Source organism: Coregonus clupeaformis, chromosome 14, assembly GCF_020615455.1.
Source record: "Coregonus clupeaformis isolate EN_2021a chromosome 14, ASM2061545v1, whole genome shotgun sequence".
Taxonomy (NCBI): domain Eukaryota; kingdom Metazoa; phylum Chordata; class Actinopteri; order Salmoniformes; family Salmonidae; genus Coregonus; species Coregonus clupeaformis.
Genome location: NC_059205.1, coordinates 20,433,604 through 20,450,935, shown reverse-complemented (window position 1 = coordinate 20,450,935; position 17,332 = coordinate 20,433,604). Strand labels below are relative to the sequence as shown.

Genomic DNA, 17,332 nt, shown 5'->3' with positions numbered 1-17,332 from the left:
GTCAATATACCTTGTAAAATATGTATGTATGCAGTTGAAGTCAGATGTTTACATACACCTTAAACAAATACATTTAAACTCAGTTTTTCACAATTCCTGACATTTAATCTGAGTAAAAATTCCCTGTCTTAAGTTCAATTAGGATCACCACTTTATTTTAAGAAAGTGAAATGTCAGAATAATAGTAGAGAAAATTATTTCTTTCAGCTTTTATTTCTTTCATCACATTCCCAGTGGGTCAGAAGTTTACATACACTCAATTAGTATTTGGTAGCATTGCCTTTAAATTGTTTAACTTGGGTCAAATGTTTCGGGTAGATTTCCACAAGCTTCCCACAATAAGTTGGGTGAATTTTGGCCCATTCCTCCTGACAGAGCTGGTGTAACTGAATCAGGTTTGTAGGCGTGCTTGCACACGCTTTTTCAGTTCTGCCCACAACGTTTCTTTAGGATTGAGGTAAGGGCTTTGTGATGGCCACTCTAATACCTTGACTTTGTTGTCCTTAAGCCATTTTGCCACAACTTTGGAAGTATGCTTGGGGTCATTGTCCATTTGGAAGACCCATATGCGACCAAGCTTTAACTTCCTAACTGATGTCTTGAGATGTTGCTTCAATATATCCACATAATTTTCCTTCATCATGATGCCATCTATTTTGTGAAGTGCACCAGTCCCTCCTGCAGCAAAGCACCCCCACAGCATGATGCTGCCACCCCCATGCTTCACGGTTGGGATGGTGTTCTTCGGCTTGCAAGCCACCCCCTTTTTCCTCCAAACATAACGATGGTCATTATGGGCAAACAGTTATATTTTTGTTTCATCAGACCAGAGGACATTTATCCAAAAAGTACGATCTTTGTCCCCATGTGCAGTTGCAAACCGTAGTCTGGCTTTTTTATGGTGGTTTTGGAGCAGTGGGTTCTTCCTTGCAGAGCGGCCTTTCAGGTTATGTCGATATAGGACTTGTTTTACTGTGGATATAGATACTTTTGTACCTGTTTCCTCCAGCATCTTCACAAGGTCCTTTGCTGTTGTTCTGGAATTGATTTGCACTTTTCGCAGAAAAGTGCGTTCATCTCTAGGAGACAGAACGCGTCTCCTTCCTGAGCGGTATGACGGCTGTGTGGTCCCATGGTGTTTATACTTGCGTACAGATGAACGCGGTACCTTCAGGCGTTTGGAAATTGCTCCCAAGGATGAACCAGACTTGTGGAGGTCTACATTTTTTTTCTGATGTCTTGGCTGATTTATTTTGATTTTCCCATGATGTCAAGCAAAGAGGCACTGAGTTTGAAGGTAGGCCTTGAAATACATCCACAGGTACACCTCCAATTGCCTCAAATGATGTCAATTAGCCTGTCAGAAGCTTCTAAAGTCATGACATCATTTTCTGGAATTTTCCAAGCTATTTAAAAGGCACAGTCAACTTAGTGTATGTAAACTTCTGACCCACTGGAATTGTGATACAGTGAATTATAAGTGAAATAATCTGTCTGTAAACAATTGTTGGAAAAATTACTTGTGTCATGCACAAAGTAGATGTCCTAACTGACTTGCCAAAATGATAGTTTGTTAACAAGAAATTTGTGGAGTGGTTGAAAAACACGTTTTAATGACTCCACCTAAGTGTATGTTAACTTCCGACTTCAACTGTATATATACACTACCAGTCAAAAGTTTGGACATACCTACTCCTTCAAGGGTTTTTATTTATTTTTAAAATTTTCTACATTGCAGAATAATAGTGAAGACATCAAAAATATGAAATAACACATATGGAATCATGTAGTAACCAAACAAGTGTCAACCTCTACGGGATCGGTGTCCCGTATATGTTGTAAGTAACAGCAAACTTTCCAGGACATAGACATGTCTTATGTGGGCAGAAAGCTTAAATTATTGTTAATATAACTGCACTGTCCAATTTACAGTAGCTATTACAGTAATAAAATACCATGCTATTGTTTGAGGAGAGTGCACAACAACAAAAAACTTAGCACATCAACTGGTTTGATACATTCACCTCTGAAGGTAAACAATGTACTTACATTCAGTAATCTTGCTCTGATTTGTCATCCTGAGATCCAGAGATAAAATGTAGCATAGTTTTGTTTGATAAAATCCATTTTTATATTCAAATATAGGAACTGGGTTCTACAGTTTAAACCCCTGCTGTCTCTGGCTCCACACCCACCCTGCCCGGCCATCTAAATGTGTGAAAGTTAGTGTATAAGCTAATGATCCATCATGTATGACAGTCCTGGGAGTGTGTAAACTTACATTTTGTATTATCATATCATTTTTGTATGTTCTCTATAGTTATGTACTTGAAAATGTATCAATTGACCAATTCGGCACATTTGGGCAGACTTGATACAAAATAGTCCAGTATTGCAACGCTTCACTGGATTAATCTAAAACTTTGCACACACATCTTGTGGCCAAAATCTAAATTGCGCCTAAACTGCAATATTATATTGTGGCTTTTCTCTTCATTTCAAAGATGATGGAACAAAAAACATTTTTTTTTTTGTTTGTATTATCTTTTACCAGATCTAATGTGTTATATTCTCCTACATTAATTTCACATTTCCACAAACTTCAAATGGTATCAAGAATATGCATATCCTTGCTTCAGGTCCTGAGCTACAGGCAGTTAGATTTGGGTGTGTCATTTTAGGCGAAAATTGAAAAAAAGGGTCCGATCCTTAAGAGATTAAACAAATCAAAATATATTTTATATTTGAGATTCTTCAAATAGCCACCCTTTGCCTTGATGACAGCTTTGCACACTTGGCATTCTCTCAACCAGCTTCACCTGGAATGCTTTTCCAACAGTCTTGAAGGAGTTCCCACATATGCTGAGCACTTGTTGACTGCTTTTCCTTCACTCTGCGGTCCGACTCATCGCAAACCATCTCAATTTGGTTGAGGTCGGGGGATTGTGGAGGCCAGGTCATCTGATGCAGCACTCCATCACTCTCCTTCTTGGTAAAATAGCCCTTACACAGCCTGGAGGTGTGTTGGGTCATTGTCCTGTTGAAAAACAAATTATAGTCCCAGTAAGCCCAAACCAGATGGGATGGCGTGTCGCTGCAGAATGCTTTGGTAGCCATGTTGGTTAAGTGTAAATAAATCACAGACAGTGTCACCAGCAAAGCACCCCCACACCATAACACCTCCTCCTCCATGCTTTACGGTGGGAAATACATATGCGGAGATCATCCGTTCACCCACACCGCATCTCACAAAGACACGATGGTTGGAATCAGAAATTGCAAATTTGGACTCCAGACCAAAGGACATATTTCCACTGGTCTAATGTCCATGTTTCTTGGCCCAAGCAAGTCTCTTCTTATTATTGGTGTCCTTTAGTAGTGGTTTCTTTGCATCAATTCGACCATGAAGGCCTGATTCACACGACCTCCTCTGAACAGTTGATGTTGAGATGTGTCTGTTACTTAAACTCTGTGAAGCATTTATTTGCAATTTCTGAGGCTGGTAACTCTAATGACCTTATCCTTTGCAGCAGAGGTAACTCTGGGTCTTCCATTCCTGTGGCGGTCCTCATGAGAGCCAGTTTCATCATAGCGCTTGATGGTTTATTCGACTGCACTTGAAGAAACTTTAAAAGTTCTTAAAATGTCTGTATTCACTGACCTTCATGTCTTAAAGTAATGATGGACTGTCGTTTCTCTTTGCTTATTTGAGCTGTTCTTGTCATAATATGGACCAAATAGAGCTATCTTCTGTATACCCCCATACCGTATAACAACACAACTGATTGGCTCAAACGCATTAAGAAGGAAATAAATTCCACAAATTAACTTTTAAGAAGGCACACCTGTTAATTGAAATGCATTCCAGGTGACTACCTCATTAAGCTGGTTGAGAGAATGCCAAGAGTGTGCAAAGCTGTCATCAAGGCAAAGGGTGGCTATTTGAAGAATCTCAAATATAAAATATTTTTATTTGTTTAACACTTATTGGTTACTACAGTGAGGGAAAAAAGTATTTGACACTGTAAGGATATGAACTGCTCCTATGTAGAAGTATTGTGTCAAAGGGTCCACAGTGCATCACATGGTCTGTGATGTCCCTCCCTCCTCTCAAGGGGCCAGTGTAGGGTGATGTTTTCCTTGGACACTGATCTTGGGTCAGTTGTGCATTTCCCCCACTAACGGTTAAGGTTAGGATTTGGGGATGGGAAGCTGATCCTAGATCTGTACCTAGGTGAAACTTGGTACTAGGAGAATAAGCTACTGTGTCTTTCACTCTCAATCCAGCAACTAACTAGCTACTGTCAACAGATAAACAGCTTAACAGTAACTAACAGTTGACTGCCGTGCTTGGCCGAATGGGTTCTCCACCACTTCCATCTTCAGAAATGAAACATTTTCTTCTGATTTTCTGTGCTGCCTCACTGGCTGTCATCCTGGAACCAGGTACAGTAACAATTCAAATGTAATTTATTTTCTTACAGTAGTATCACATTTTATATCTTCTTAGATTGTGTTACAACATGAAACCTGTAGTTCGCTCTTATAGTAAATAATATATATATATATCAGCAGTGTGACTGAAGTATTCTTTGAAAACTGTTTGCTTCAATCCCTTTGGTAACATTATTTACTCAAGTACATTTATGTGTAATATTACTTTTGATGTTGCGTTTTATGATCTTCTGCCCTGCGTTTGACTGCAGTGCTCTTTTCAATCAGTGTGTCTGTGTTTTTGTTTAGTGGAATTTGTTACATCTGTCTGTCAATATAATATGTTATACAGAAGGTGGGTCAAAATATATGGTGACATTTCATTTGGCATTAGGTGATGGTTTTGGTATGACTTGATATTGATAATATCTCAAATGCAAAACTAGCTAGCCCTTTACGTCATTCAAATCAATGAAGTCCATCAGTCTCCAACATGTGTGTCAGTGGTAGCTGGTGGTCGGAAATATCAGAGGATGGGCTTATTATAATGGCTGAAATTGAATAAATGCAACGATATCAAACACATAGAAACCAACCATGGATTTGATGTGTTTGATGCCTTTCTTTTTATTGTGGTCCTCTGTGGCTCGGTTGGTAGAGCATGGAACTTGCAATTCCAGAGTTATGGGTTTGATTCCTGCTGGGGCCACCCATATTATTATGTTTTATGCATGACTTTAAGTTGCTTTGGATAAAAGTGTCAGCTAAATGGCATATATTATTTAATTCCAGCCATTACAACGATAACGTCCTTTTTTTTTTATCTCCCCCCACCAGCCACTTCTTATGTTTCCAGATGTGTCTCTGTTATCTCAGCACACACTCCTGTCCCTGCCACACCCATGTACTCTACCAATAGAGCACAGCTAAAAATAGCCATAACCTTTTACACATGGGCTACGTCTCATGGTTCTCAGAACCCCTGCCTGGCCTGCACACACCGTCCTGATCACAAAGATGGGCCGATAAGTGGCATGTTCATTTGGGACAGGTTGCTTTACAGAACATAACATTGACGCTTATGTAACCAGATGTAACTCTGACGGGGAGTGACACCAGAGAGAGTAGAGTAGATGGATGGATGACTCAGCAAGCAGGTAGGACAGGCTCACTCGGATTGTACAACTGATGTACAACGCATTTGACACAATGGTTGTGACACAACAGCTATTTTTGTGTTACAACAGAGAGTTAGTCTACACAAAAATGTTTTAACAACAATTGTTTGGTGTCATTGTTTTTGTGCATGGAAACTCTCTGTTGCGTCACAACCAAAAGCGTTGTACAACTTGATTGTGTAGGGGCAGTTGTGCAACATGATTGTGTAGGGTGGTGTTGATTGTGTAGGGTGGTGTTGTGGGGTGTTGCGCTTAACAGAAAACACTGCTGAGATAGAAATGACACCAGGGTTGGGGTCAATTACATTTAAATTCCAGTCAATTCAGAAAGTAAATAAATTCTAAATTCCAATTCCAATTAATAATTTCCATTACTAAAAAGCATTGAAGAGAATCGGAATTTAAGTGTACTTTCTGAATTGACTGGAATTGAAATGGAATTGACCCCAACCCTGAATGCCATTTCCACCAAAATACCCATGTATGTTTAGTTAAATACACTCTAACCACATTACCACAATTCAGCCAATCACACCACATCCATCTCTAGAGATCAACTGTATTAATCTCCTTTGTCATTACGATCTAATAATTCACTAGAGTGGATGATAGACATCTACAAACACAGTTTTATAAAATGTTTTACCATATTTGATCACTTTCTACAATTAAAGTTTTCCTGACCAAGATGGCAGATATTTTTAAGTCATGTTCCTAGAATGCCAATGTCCATCCATTCTAGTGTTCTATGTATTTATATGGGTGAGACTAACATATCTCTATCATTCCCCCTCTCCCACGGTCCCTGGTGCAGATGACCCAGTATTCTTCTCCATTAAAGGAGAAAATGCATATCCTATGCCTTTCTTGCCATAAATTCCAATCCAATGTATTCCTGACCAAGATGGCATGGAGGGCACATTCTAGGGCAGGTCTATGAAATCATCCACTCTATTGAATTATAGGATCTCTATGGGTGAGACCTACTGTAGGAACATACAGAGACTAACAGATCTCTATGCTCCCCACTGGCGTACCACACCCCCCCGCAAGGGCTCTGGATTGGAATTACAGGAAATTAACTGTAAAACTGCAACATTTTCTCTCATGGCAAAATGTGTAGAATATCCGGAAATTAGCTTTAAGAAACAAATTACTCCCAGACTCATGGCAAAATGTGTAGAATAGCATGAGATTAGCTATAATTAGCTGCACATTTTTCTCTTTGTTCCATGACAAACTACGGTACACCACTAATGCTCCCCCTCTCCCACAGGCTCTGGTGAAGATGACCCGGTAGTCCTGGCAGTGAAGGGAGGCTCGGTCCAGCTGGACGTCCAGACATCCCTGGAGGGCATGGACATAGAGTACATCTTCTGGAGGTACAACCTGACACACAGTGTGGTACGCTACAGCAACGAGTCCAAGAACCCCATGAAAGCCTACCAAGACTACGAGAACCGTGTGGGCATGGACCCCAGATCCTACACCCTGGAGCTGAAGAACCTGCAGGAAACAGACAATGGGATCTACAGTGCCAAGATCACAGACCACCGAGGGTACGAGAAGGACGTGGCCAGACATGTGCTGGCTGTTCATGGTGAGTCGATTTAGAAAGTAAACTCGCACACCTTAACGTGCTACCCAACCTGGTATCAGAGCATTTTGTATTATTCTGTACGTAAACCAAGACACTCCGTTTAATATGATATGTTACATTTCGTATGGTATGTATTCATTTGTGGATGCCCATTTCGTATATGTTACGAATTACAATTCGTATTATATGTTACGAATTTGCCAAACGTACAATATGTTACGAATTTGAAAAATGTACTATATGTTACAAATTTGTTAAACTTATGATATATTATGTAATTCTAGCTAGGTGGCTAACGTTATCTAGCTGGCTAACGTTAGCTAGGCTAGGGGTTAGGGCTAGGGTTAAGGTTAAGGTTAAGTTTAGGAGTAAGGATAAAGGTTGGGGAAAGGGTTAGCTGAAAGGGTTAAGGTTAGGGTTCGGGGAAGAGTTAGCTAAAATGGTTAAGGTTGGCTAACATACTAAGTAGTTAGCTAACATGCTAAGTAGTTGCAAAGTAGCAAGTTGTTGAAATGTTGCTAATTAGCTGAAGTTGAGATGAGTTAGTCTGTGATGAGATTTGAATTCGCAACCTTTGAGTTGCTAAACGTTCACGTTATACACCTACCTACCCATCCACCCGACCAACCAACTTACTTACATTTTTGTCTTAAGTATCCATCTGTCTTATGTAACCATACCAAACGTTACACATCATACTCATTTCAGTGTCCCTGATATACATTTACTATGTTAGGTCTAGTCTATGAGACCAGGCTGTGCTATCAGGTGCATTAAGAACTTTATTAGATCCATTACATTTTGGAAGAATCAAGATTACTCAGTGTGCTGGAAATGTTCATGTTGATTTTGGTGTGACAATTAGCATAGAGAGTTGCCAAGACATGCACAAACAGATCTGGGACAAAGCTAGTATGAGATGTGTGAGGTCTCTGTACCCAAGTATAGGCACACTGAGGGATTATAAAGAAAGGTCTGATGATGTCTGTTACTGTATGTCTGGCTTACATTTACATGTAAGTCATTTAGCATATACTCTTATCCAGAGTGACTAACAGTCAGTGCATTCAACTAAGTTTAGTATGGGTAAAAACAACCACATCTTCTCATGCATCTTCTCATCTTCTCACACAGAGCGATTCTAAAGGTGTGATGATGCCTGTAATGTCTGCCTCATAGAAATGGAATCATTGGCTAGAATAGGGGTGCCCAGAGCCATATATTTGGAGAGTTTGGGACAACTTTTAGAATTTCAAATATAGTTCTAATTCTAGACATTCAGTTACATAGCATTGTTTAAATATTCCCCATGTAATGTTAATGGGGCGCTGCCACCGCTGCCATATAATGTTGTAGTGTAATGTAAATGCATCATAATGCAGAAACCTCAATGTCCCAACTCTCTAAATACATGGCTCTCTCATTCTAGTAATTATATTTCTATGGCCGGCCTTCTCATCCATCCTGTCCTTGTGTTCTCAGAGGCTGTACCGGATGTGGAGTTGAGGATGCTGCTGCTCTACTTGAACTCCTCCGAGGGATTCTGTAACGTCTCTGTGACCTGCTCGGCCCACGACAGCTACGCCTCCTACACCTGTGACCTGTCCGGCTGCACTGAGGACGAGGTGAACAAATTAATGTATACATATAATTAAGTAATTCATTATATTTGACATACTTAAAATACATATAGGACCAATTTCTCAGAAGATCTCTATTGATAATGATTTTTTGTGCAGGACTAGGCTTAAAAACCGGCCCATAGAGTTGTCGCAGCCATTGGAGTACAACAACACATACATAAAAAATCATTGAGGATTAAAAACACAAACTCATTTTCATTATGGTCCTTGTTATAATCACACAGGTGGTTCTCTACAAGCCCCACCTGGTTATGACTGTTACCGGGAGCGATGGAACCATCATGTGCAATGCCAGCAACCTGGTCAGCAAGAAGAGCCAGTGGGGACGCATGGGGGACGTGTGTAAGTATGTGTTAAGGGCGTTACTCTGCATTGCTTAGCCGTACCACATCCTCCCGCACCAGCTCACACCGAGACTAGAACCCTGGACCACTGCCTCGCAAACACATGTGACCGCCCTCCTTGACATCATCTTAGCCAACAACACTACCGAAAGGCTAGCAGGTTGATAATTCTGTTAGACATGGATAGATTCGACGAATGATCACTAAATAGAGTGCACACTTCCATGTATTTTCTACAGTACATAGATGTATGTCCTTTTAAATGGATGGCATGAATAAGGGTGTCCAGGCATCCATAGATACAGTAGATCATCCATAAATGCATAGACTGTGTTCCTGTGAGCAAAGACAAAGTGTGTGTTTACATTGTTTTAAGTGTTGAAATTACAGTCATTTCTTGAAGAGTATTTATTTTGTCTTTATTTAACCAGGTAAGTAATTGAGAACATATTCTCTTTTACAATAACGACTTGACCTTGTGTTTCCTCTCCTCTCCTCTCAGGCACAGAGGTGCTGGTCTATACAAAGATGTCACTCTTGGGACCCACCCTGATCGTGTTAGACATCATCACACCTCTTCTCCTCATAAGTCTGATCTTGTACTTCCTCCTCATACGACCCAAGCACACTGGAGGTACGCTTTACATGTTTCACAGCTAGAGTCTGGGACCAGAAATCAGCCTGTGCATTTCTAACACACCGGCCCATGTTTCACCCCTCTCAAGGCCCTGTATGAAACATCTCACCATTACTGCATCATTGAACCATACACATTTTCACAATTAATTTACCCCTTGTTCTTATTTCCTAAATATTATTTTGGCCATCTGAAAAATGTGTGTTGTTAAAATAATTAATTAAAGACATGGTTTCATATTCTCTCCAAATCAACAGGCTTCAAGACTGCTACACCACTGAAAATAAAATATGCTTCAATCGAGGTATGGTTGTCATGGTTATTAGTGCTATAATTATTACCTTAATCAGAATTCTATGTTGTATTGCTCTTTCAAAATATATTTCCCAATTACATTCCAATATTCAACTACATGTATTTTCAAATAAACATAGTCTAGATAATTATTTCGAAATGTATTTGAAAGTAATTTAATAAATATATAGTATAGTATTATAGCATATAAATATATAGTATTTTAACCCAGATTTGCAATGCTCTCGTAGTAAATCTCTCTGTGTGTGTCTGTGTTCCTTCTCGTTCCAAGTTGCTGCACGTGCATGAGTTTCAGGAAGTGTATAAGTACCCATACCTGCCAGAGTACTTGAAGGACGGAGTGGTCTACAGTATATCAGGAGGAAGGAAACCCCCTTTACCCCTCCCTTTGCCTGGGGACTCCATGGACAAGTACAAATTGGCGAAGCTATAGACAGACACCTCAGTTCAGTCATCTACACAATTCATCTTCTCTATGGAAATAAATAAAATATTCAAGTTAGAAGACATACAGTATGTGCATAAAACACATACTCTCATCCACAAGAGGGCAGATTTGCACAACCAAGGAGAGCCTTAAATGCCCACACCAGTAGAAATCCACTTTTTCTAGCTGAAAGAAGATGGCCAGAGCTTACCCATGATTTTGAACAATGATTTAAGTCAATATGTCATAATTTTAGTCAAAGTATTATATATTTGGTCTTGAAGGGACAAATCCGAACGGCCCAATTCGTGCAAATCCATGTGAATGCGATGTATTTTCCTGTGATATGACAGACACATTCTATTCAGCCTACATTTCGTTTCAGGGCTGGGTTTTAATTGAATGTTACCACCCACCGGCATGGCACTGTTTATTAATCAGAAACAGCTGCAAAGTTATTTCTCTTTGCGACTGAGATGAGCCAAACAGGCTTGTACTCCTGAGTGGCGCAGTGGTCTAAGGCAGTGCTAACTGTGCCACTAGAGATCCTGGTTCGAATCCAGGCTCTGTCGCAGCCGGCCGCGACCGGGAGACTCATGGGTGGCGCACAATTGGCCCAGCGTTGTCCAGGGTAGGGGAGGGAATGGCCGGCAGGGATGTAGCTCAGTTGATAGAGCATGGCGTTTGCAACGCCAGGGTTGTGGGTTCGATTCCCACGGGGGGCCAGTATAAAAAAATATGTATTCACTAACTGTAAGTCGCTCTGGATAAGAGCGTCTGCTAAATGACTAAAATGTAAATGTTGTGTCCACTTGGCTGGCTGGCTGAGCCATGGAGCAAATTAAAATAGGTGGTGCAAACATATGTTTTTGCACCTCCATAGATTAGGGCTTAATTTATTTATTTCAATTGACTGATTTCCTTAAATGAATTGTAAGTCAGTAAAATCTTTTAAATTGTTGCATTTTCCGTTAATTTTGTTGTTGAGTCTATATCTGACAATTTAATATAAGGTATAATTGCATGATATGATAGCATTTTGCAAAACCGCTCCCCCTGTCGCCCCAAGATGAATGGTTTAGACCACTAAAGTTTTGCTTCTCTACACTCTCCACTGCTTTGAGTGTAGTAACATTAGCTAGAAACCACAAGTGTCTATCCAGATAATGATAAAGCACCTGTGAAAGAAAATTCAAGGAACTTATAGTTACATGTAATTTGCGGCGTGCATGATCACGAGCAAAGTCATTGTAGCCTATCATTTCACTTCCCTTCTGAGAATCATGAGCACGGACTGACTTTGCTGTACTGCAGTCTAAGCCTGCCAACAGCCTACCTACCAACGCATATCAGATATCTTTCAATAGTTATCCATAGTACCAAAGCTTCATGTTATTCTTTCAAACTATTTCAATGGCGGATTTGCGGCCGCAATTTAAATCAATGTTTATGACAAATCCAGCTCCAGAACTAGTAGCCATCTTTTGAATACGGTGTAGTTTAAAAAACCCAGCAGCAACAGATAACATTAGCTAGCTAGATTGGGTTAGCATGCTAGCTAGCCCTATTTGTTGATGTTTATCAACTCCACGTGGAAATTCCCCTACCCAATTCGTGAATATGTATAAGTAGCCTTTGTCATTCTTCGGAGGTGGAACCTAAACGTGTATTTCCTCTCTAGGACAGGAAATTAGGTCGAAATAGTGACGGCACCTTCTCCTGGGGTGTCCTTTAAAGGTCAAATTCAGCCATTTAAAAAAATCTCAATATCAAATAATTTCTGGGTAACAATTAAGTACCTTAACGTGATTGCTTTAAATAAAAATGGCCAAAACTTAAAATAAAATAGCTTCTTAGCAAAGAGCAATTTCTCAAGCAAGAATTTTGCTAGGACTGCCAGGGTGGGGAGGATACAACTGGAAATAATAATAATATGCCATTTAGCAGACGCTTTTATCCAAAGCGACTTACAGTCATGCGTGCATACATTTTTTTTTTGTGTATGGGTGAACCCGGGGATCGAACACCACTACCTTAGCGTTACAAGCGCCGTGCTCTACCAGCTGAGCTACAGAGGACCACAAGCTGAGAGGTTCTTATTGGTCTATTAACTAATTTAATGCCTGTCCATGTCACCAGGCAGGCCAAAACTCCATCCCACCAAAAAAGGCTGACATTTCAGGCGGTCTTTTCAAACAGCATTATCATCATTTTCACAATTTCACAGTATTATTCCAACCTCATAGCATGGAAATATATATAAAACACAGGAAAATCACATTTTTGACTGCACTGGGACTTTAATAAATAACTAGGCTACGGCTGCCATCTTGGGTCATGCTGGATCAAATATGTACGTCACAATGGCTGCATTTACACAGGCAGACCAATTCTGATCTTCCACTAATTGGTCTTTTGACCAATCACATCAGACCTTTTACATCAGCTCTTTTTCAGAGCTGATCTGATTGGTCAAAAGGACAATTAGTGGAAAAAATATCAGAATTGGGCTGCCTGTGTAAACGCAGCCATAGCGCTCCAATGAACCCACTAAACCTCAAGTCTGAAATTCAAGGAACAGCATTAGACTTTTGAAATGTCTGGCAGAAAATGTGTGAATGCACAGTGAATGATACACTTGACTTTCCATAGATTGAACAGCAATGCCATTTGTCCTTCTTTTTATAAAATGTATTGGGTCCAAAGTTATTAAAACATTTTTGACTAAAGTTATTAACCAAAGTTATAGGCAGAGGTGTTGGTCCAATTTGTTAGATTACATTATATTGCTAAGTATTATGCTTTAAAAAGGACATGAATGTAAATATCAAATGTTTAATTTGCTGGTTGTGTGTGTTAACCTGGCTACCTCTGAGATGACCCGTACAATCACCACATCTGCAGTTACATCTTTGATACATAATGTGTAAGTGTGTAACCTGTGTTTGATTAATCCATTATGGGAGACATTCAACTGTCTTATATTTTCAAATGTCCATATCAATAGAGTCATTAGAACATTAATATATAAATGCACTCTCTATTTTGTTTGTCTTTGGAAAGCAGGCCATTACTTAAGTAGGCTACATAATACTTTGTAGTGAATGTCTTAAAATAAATAAAATAAACAGCACTTTACTCACTTTCCAGTGTAACACTTGTGTATCGGTTTTATTACAAATTGATTGAACAATTTTTACCAATCCCAATATGGTGTTACACCATTACAAAATGTTGTGAACTTCAGTGAGGAGGACGGTTCTCTTATTGTCACATTATGGGCAGGTTTTCCTTGTGTCTAATCAGTCTGTCTATGATTGAGATCTCCTAACCTTTTTTCCATAATTATTGAACAAGGTTAACAGGAATGTCAACTGTAAAGGTAGAGCATGCCCTGCCCAGGGGCGTTTCTAGGATATGAAGACATTTCGGGTTTAGCCCAAAGCCATTAGGGGGGTCCAGCGTCATTCTCCCAAGCCAAAAAACAAACAGCTAAATGCATGAATTTGGTGTACTTTGAGATGAACATTAAGAGATTAGGACATTGAGAGATTAGATATTTTTCAGGTAACTTGCACCTTCCCACCTGCCACAGCAGACACTGCTAGTACTCAATTACAGTTGCTAATGTGGGTACTCTCTACTCTGGAACACTCTCTACTCTCTACACTGGAACACATACATCTACAGTGTATTACCAAAAACCACTCAACAACTTTAAACATTGGCTTATTGGACAGGTCAGAGCCTAACTGATTAAAGAATCCCTCAGTACACAAACACCCTCACACACACACACACACACACACACACACACACACACACACGCGCAGTAATTAGAATCCATAGAGCAGCTTTAAGTGATACAGTCTACTGTGTGCTCACCCCTCCTCTGCCTCTCTCCATCGCTTGTTCTGTGTCGTCTGTTGCTGTCTCTCTCGTCTGCCCTCTTCTGTTACTGTCTCTTAGTATTCTATGTTGCTGTCTCTTGTCTACCCTCTCTCGTTCTGTCCTGGTTGTAAAAAGTGTCAATGTAAACTATTGTTTTAATAGTAATTTCTAAGGCCTTTTCACCTCACCTGCAAATTCTTTGTAAACCATATTTTACTCCTTCAATTTCTGTATTTCACTTATTTTATAATTTGTGCAAATAAATCTAGAGCAGCTTGAGGTTATACAGTCTACTGTGTGCTCAACCCACCTCTGTTCTCTCTCCATCTGCCCTCTTCTGTCACTTTTTCTGTGTCTTGTCTGTTGCTGTCTGTTTCTTGTCTGTTGCTTTATCAGGTTCTTGTTTGTTACTGTCTCCTTTGTCTATCTTCTTCTGTTATGGCATGTTCTGTTCTTCTGGTGTCTCTCTCCATCATATCCTACTCTTCTGTTGCTGTCCCTGTGTCTTGTCTGGTGTCTCTCTCCATCATCTACTCTTCAGTTGTTGTCTCTGTGTCTTGTCTGGTGTGTCTGTTTAGTTTTGCAATCCAAAATGGTCAAGGGGATACTGGGGTAGTTTAACTTGTTTTGAGCCTGTCTGGGTCACCTAAATCATCCTCTTCCCTACCAGTTGCCCCCTGGCTGCTGCTATTCTAAGTGCTCCACTGGCCTGCTGTTCGCATCTGTCCTCCTCTGCTCATCTGAAAGGTAGCAAGATAGAGGTGCAATATGTCATTGATTAGTTTTAAAGGGCGACTGCACTTCCTGATTTGGCTGAATTCAAACATGGGTTGGTTTGGGGGTGTGGTTTGATGTGGATGTCTCGTATGTGTTCGCAGGTGGGAAGAGTTAGTCAAATTATTTTGCCAATTAGCGTCAGCTGGCTGGTGTGCGACCTGACTTTTGATAGCCTATCTCTGGGGCTAGTTAGGGACCGTCAATGAATTACACAATGTAAATTAGATAATATTTTCACGTTGCACACCTTTTAGTCTTCTCATTAATGCTTTCAATATTTGTATATGAATTTCTACAATTTATTTTTGGTTTGAGGTTTTTAAGTCATTGAAATTTTGAGCTATTGGAATTTTAACATATTGTCCCATCTACACTGTGTAATTTACCGATGGTCCCTAACTAGCCCCATAGGGATATCCAAAGTCAACCCAAATTTACCACAGGCATTACGACTGGGTCGCGTTCAACTGCACTCCGAATTGTGTGCTGCCAGCTATGGGCATGTGGGCAGGATTGAAACAAAAATTCTCACAAACTCAGTTTTGGACGAGTGTAGCTCAGTTGGTAGAGCATGGTGCTTGCAACGCCAAGGTTGTGGGTTCGATTCCCACGGGGAGCCAGTATGAAAAAAAAATTATGCACTCACTAACTGTAAGTCGCTCTGGATAAGAGCGTATGCTAAATGACTAAAATGTAAATGTAAATGACCAAAATTATCCTATTTACACTTTGTTGTCAATTTTGACAGTAGAATAAATGTCTCTGACTCAAATGAGATGTTGGTTTTTAGGGGCAGTTGCTCTTTAAAGTTACTGTATACTGACACGACCAGGGCAACTCAACTGTAAAGAAAACTTCAAGGGTCCCCATAACGATGCAACACAACTCCAAACATGACAGATTAGAAGCTACATAGCCCTTAGGCTATATGAATATAAACAGACATGAGACAAAAAATTGACCTGTTGAATGGAATAAGTAATAAGACATCTATGATTATTTTCATTTAATCAGTTCTACCAGCGAATGTGAGATTAGATTACATAACATTTGAGGACACATAATTTAAGGGCCTATGCATTTTCAATGTTTTGTTCACCTACAATCTAACCACAAAGCTGGCCATTTTTTCCCCTCTCTTTCTGGCTGCCCTTGTCTTTACCTTTTAAGTTTGTTTATTTGTCATATACACATGATAATATATGCCATTTAGCAGACTATTTTATCCAAAGCGACTTACAGTCATGCGTGCATACATTTTACATATGGGTGGCCCCGGGAATCGAACACACAATCCTGGCGTTGCAAGCGCCATGCTCTACCAGCTTAGCCATGCAATGAAGTGCTTACTTGTAGGTTAACCTCTTGAAAATGCAACAACAATAGAAAAAGTAAGTACCGAAGTGAATAAAAATAATAATAAAAATAAAAGCTCAATTAAATAATTTCACAGGCTTTTTATTATTTATTTTTTTACATCGAAATAACAGACATGAGCATGGAATGGAATAGGTTATAAGGCCTCTACGATTAATTTCATTTTGTCAGTTCTACCACCTCAACATTGATAATTTATACTGAGTTAAATATAACATTGTAGTAAAGTTCAGCTTTAGTCCACATGGGGGGCTCTCTGTGACTGTCAGCAGATATGTGTTTCAGTCAGAATTTTTTTCTCATCTCTTTGGTCTCAGCTAGCTAGCCAGCCAGTAGCTACCGAAGTGGCTAGCCAGCCAAGTTAGCTACAAAAACGAAACCCATCAAATACACTCGCTGGAAATAAACACTTTTCCTAATATCATGACTTATATCAGCATCCTTAGCTTTCCCATTCACTAAATATATTGTTAAAAAACTCTGACTGACAACCAATAGCTTAAGGATGCTGAGCGCTAATGCTAGTTTATTAGCTAATGCTAATAATTGCTAGTTTATTAGCATTAGCCAACCCTTATGCTGAGGGAGACTAGCTAGTTAGCTACCGCCAACCCTGCACAACCCTGTGGCTAACTGCTGCTGCACTTTGACTTTCTGGCTGTTCTGCCCTCTCCACCATTTTTTTTGGCCTATTTTGGAAGAAGTTCAG

The 17,332-nt window shown here is 39.8% G+C and overlaps 1 protein-coding gene across 3 annotated transcripts; it reads left to right on the top strand.

Annotated features, from left to right (window-relative positions):
• The first annotated feature begins 4,304 nt into the window (after positions 1–4,304).
• Positions 4,305–11,143, top strand: LOC121581609 (SLAM family member 6-like). 3 transcript variants are annotated; one of them, XM_041897101.2, is made up of 7 exons: positions 4,305–4,446; positions 6,889–7,212; positions 8,695–8,837; positions 9,080–9,197; positions 9,702–9,833; positions 10,094–10,140; positions 10,423–11,143. In XM_041897101.2, the coding sequence occupies exons 1-7, from the start codon at positions 4,359–4,361 to the stop codon at positions 10,582–10,584; spliced, it is 1,014 nt and encodes a 337-aa protein (XP_041753035.1). In that variant the 5' UTR covers positions 4,305–4,358; the 3' UTR covers positions 10,585–11,143. The 3 variants fall into 3 exon arrangements, with proteins under 3 accessions (XP_041753035.1, XP_041753037.1, XP_041753036.1); XM_041897103.2 differs by having other exon boundaries at positions 9,080–9,201; positions 10,423–10,529; XM_041897102.2 differs by lacking the exon at positions 4,305–4,446 and adding an exon at positions 5,448–5,591.
• The last annotated feature ends 6,189 nt before the right edge of the window (positions 11,144–17,332 follow it).

Coding starts and splice junctions, on each gene's coding strand:
- LOC121581609 (XM_041897101.2), top strand. CDS start 4,359: ATGGGTTCTCCACCACTTCCATCTTCAGAAATGAAACATTTTCTTCTG. Junction 4,447..6,888: donor GGCTGTCATCCTGGAACCAG/GTACAGTAACAA, acceptor CCTCTCCCACAG/GCTCTGGTGAAGATGACCCG. Junction 10,141..10,422: donor TAAAATATGCTTCAATCGAG/GTATGGTTGTCA, acceptor TCTCGTTCCAAG/TTGCTGCACGTGCATGAGTT.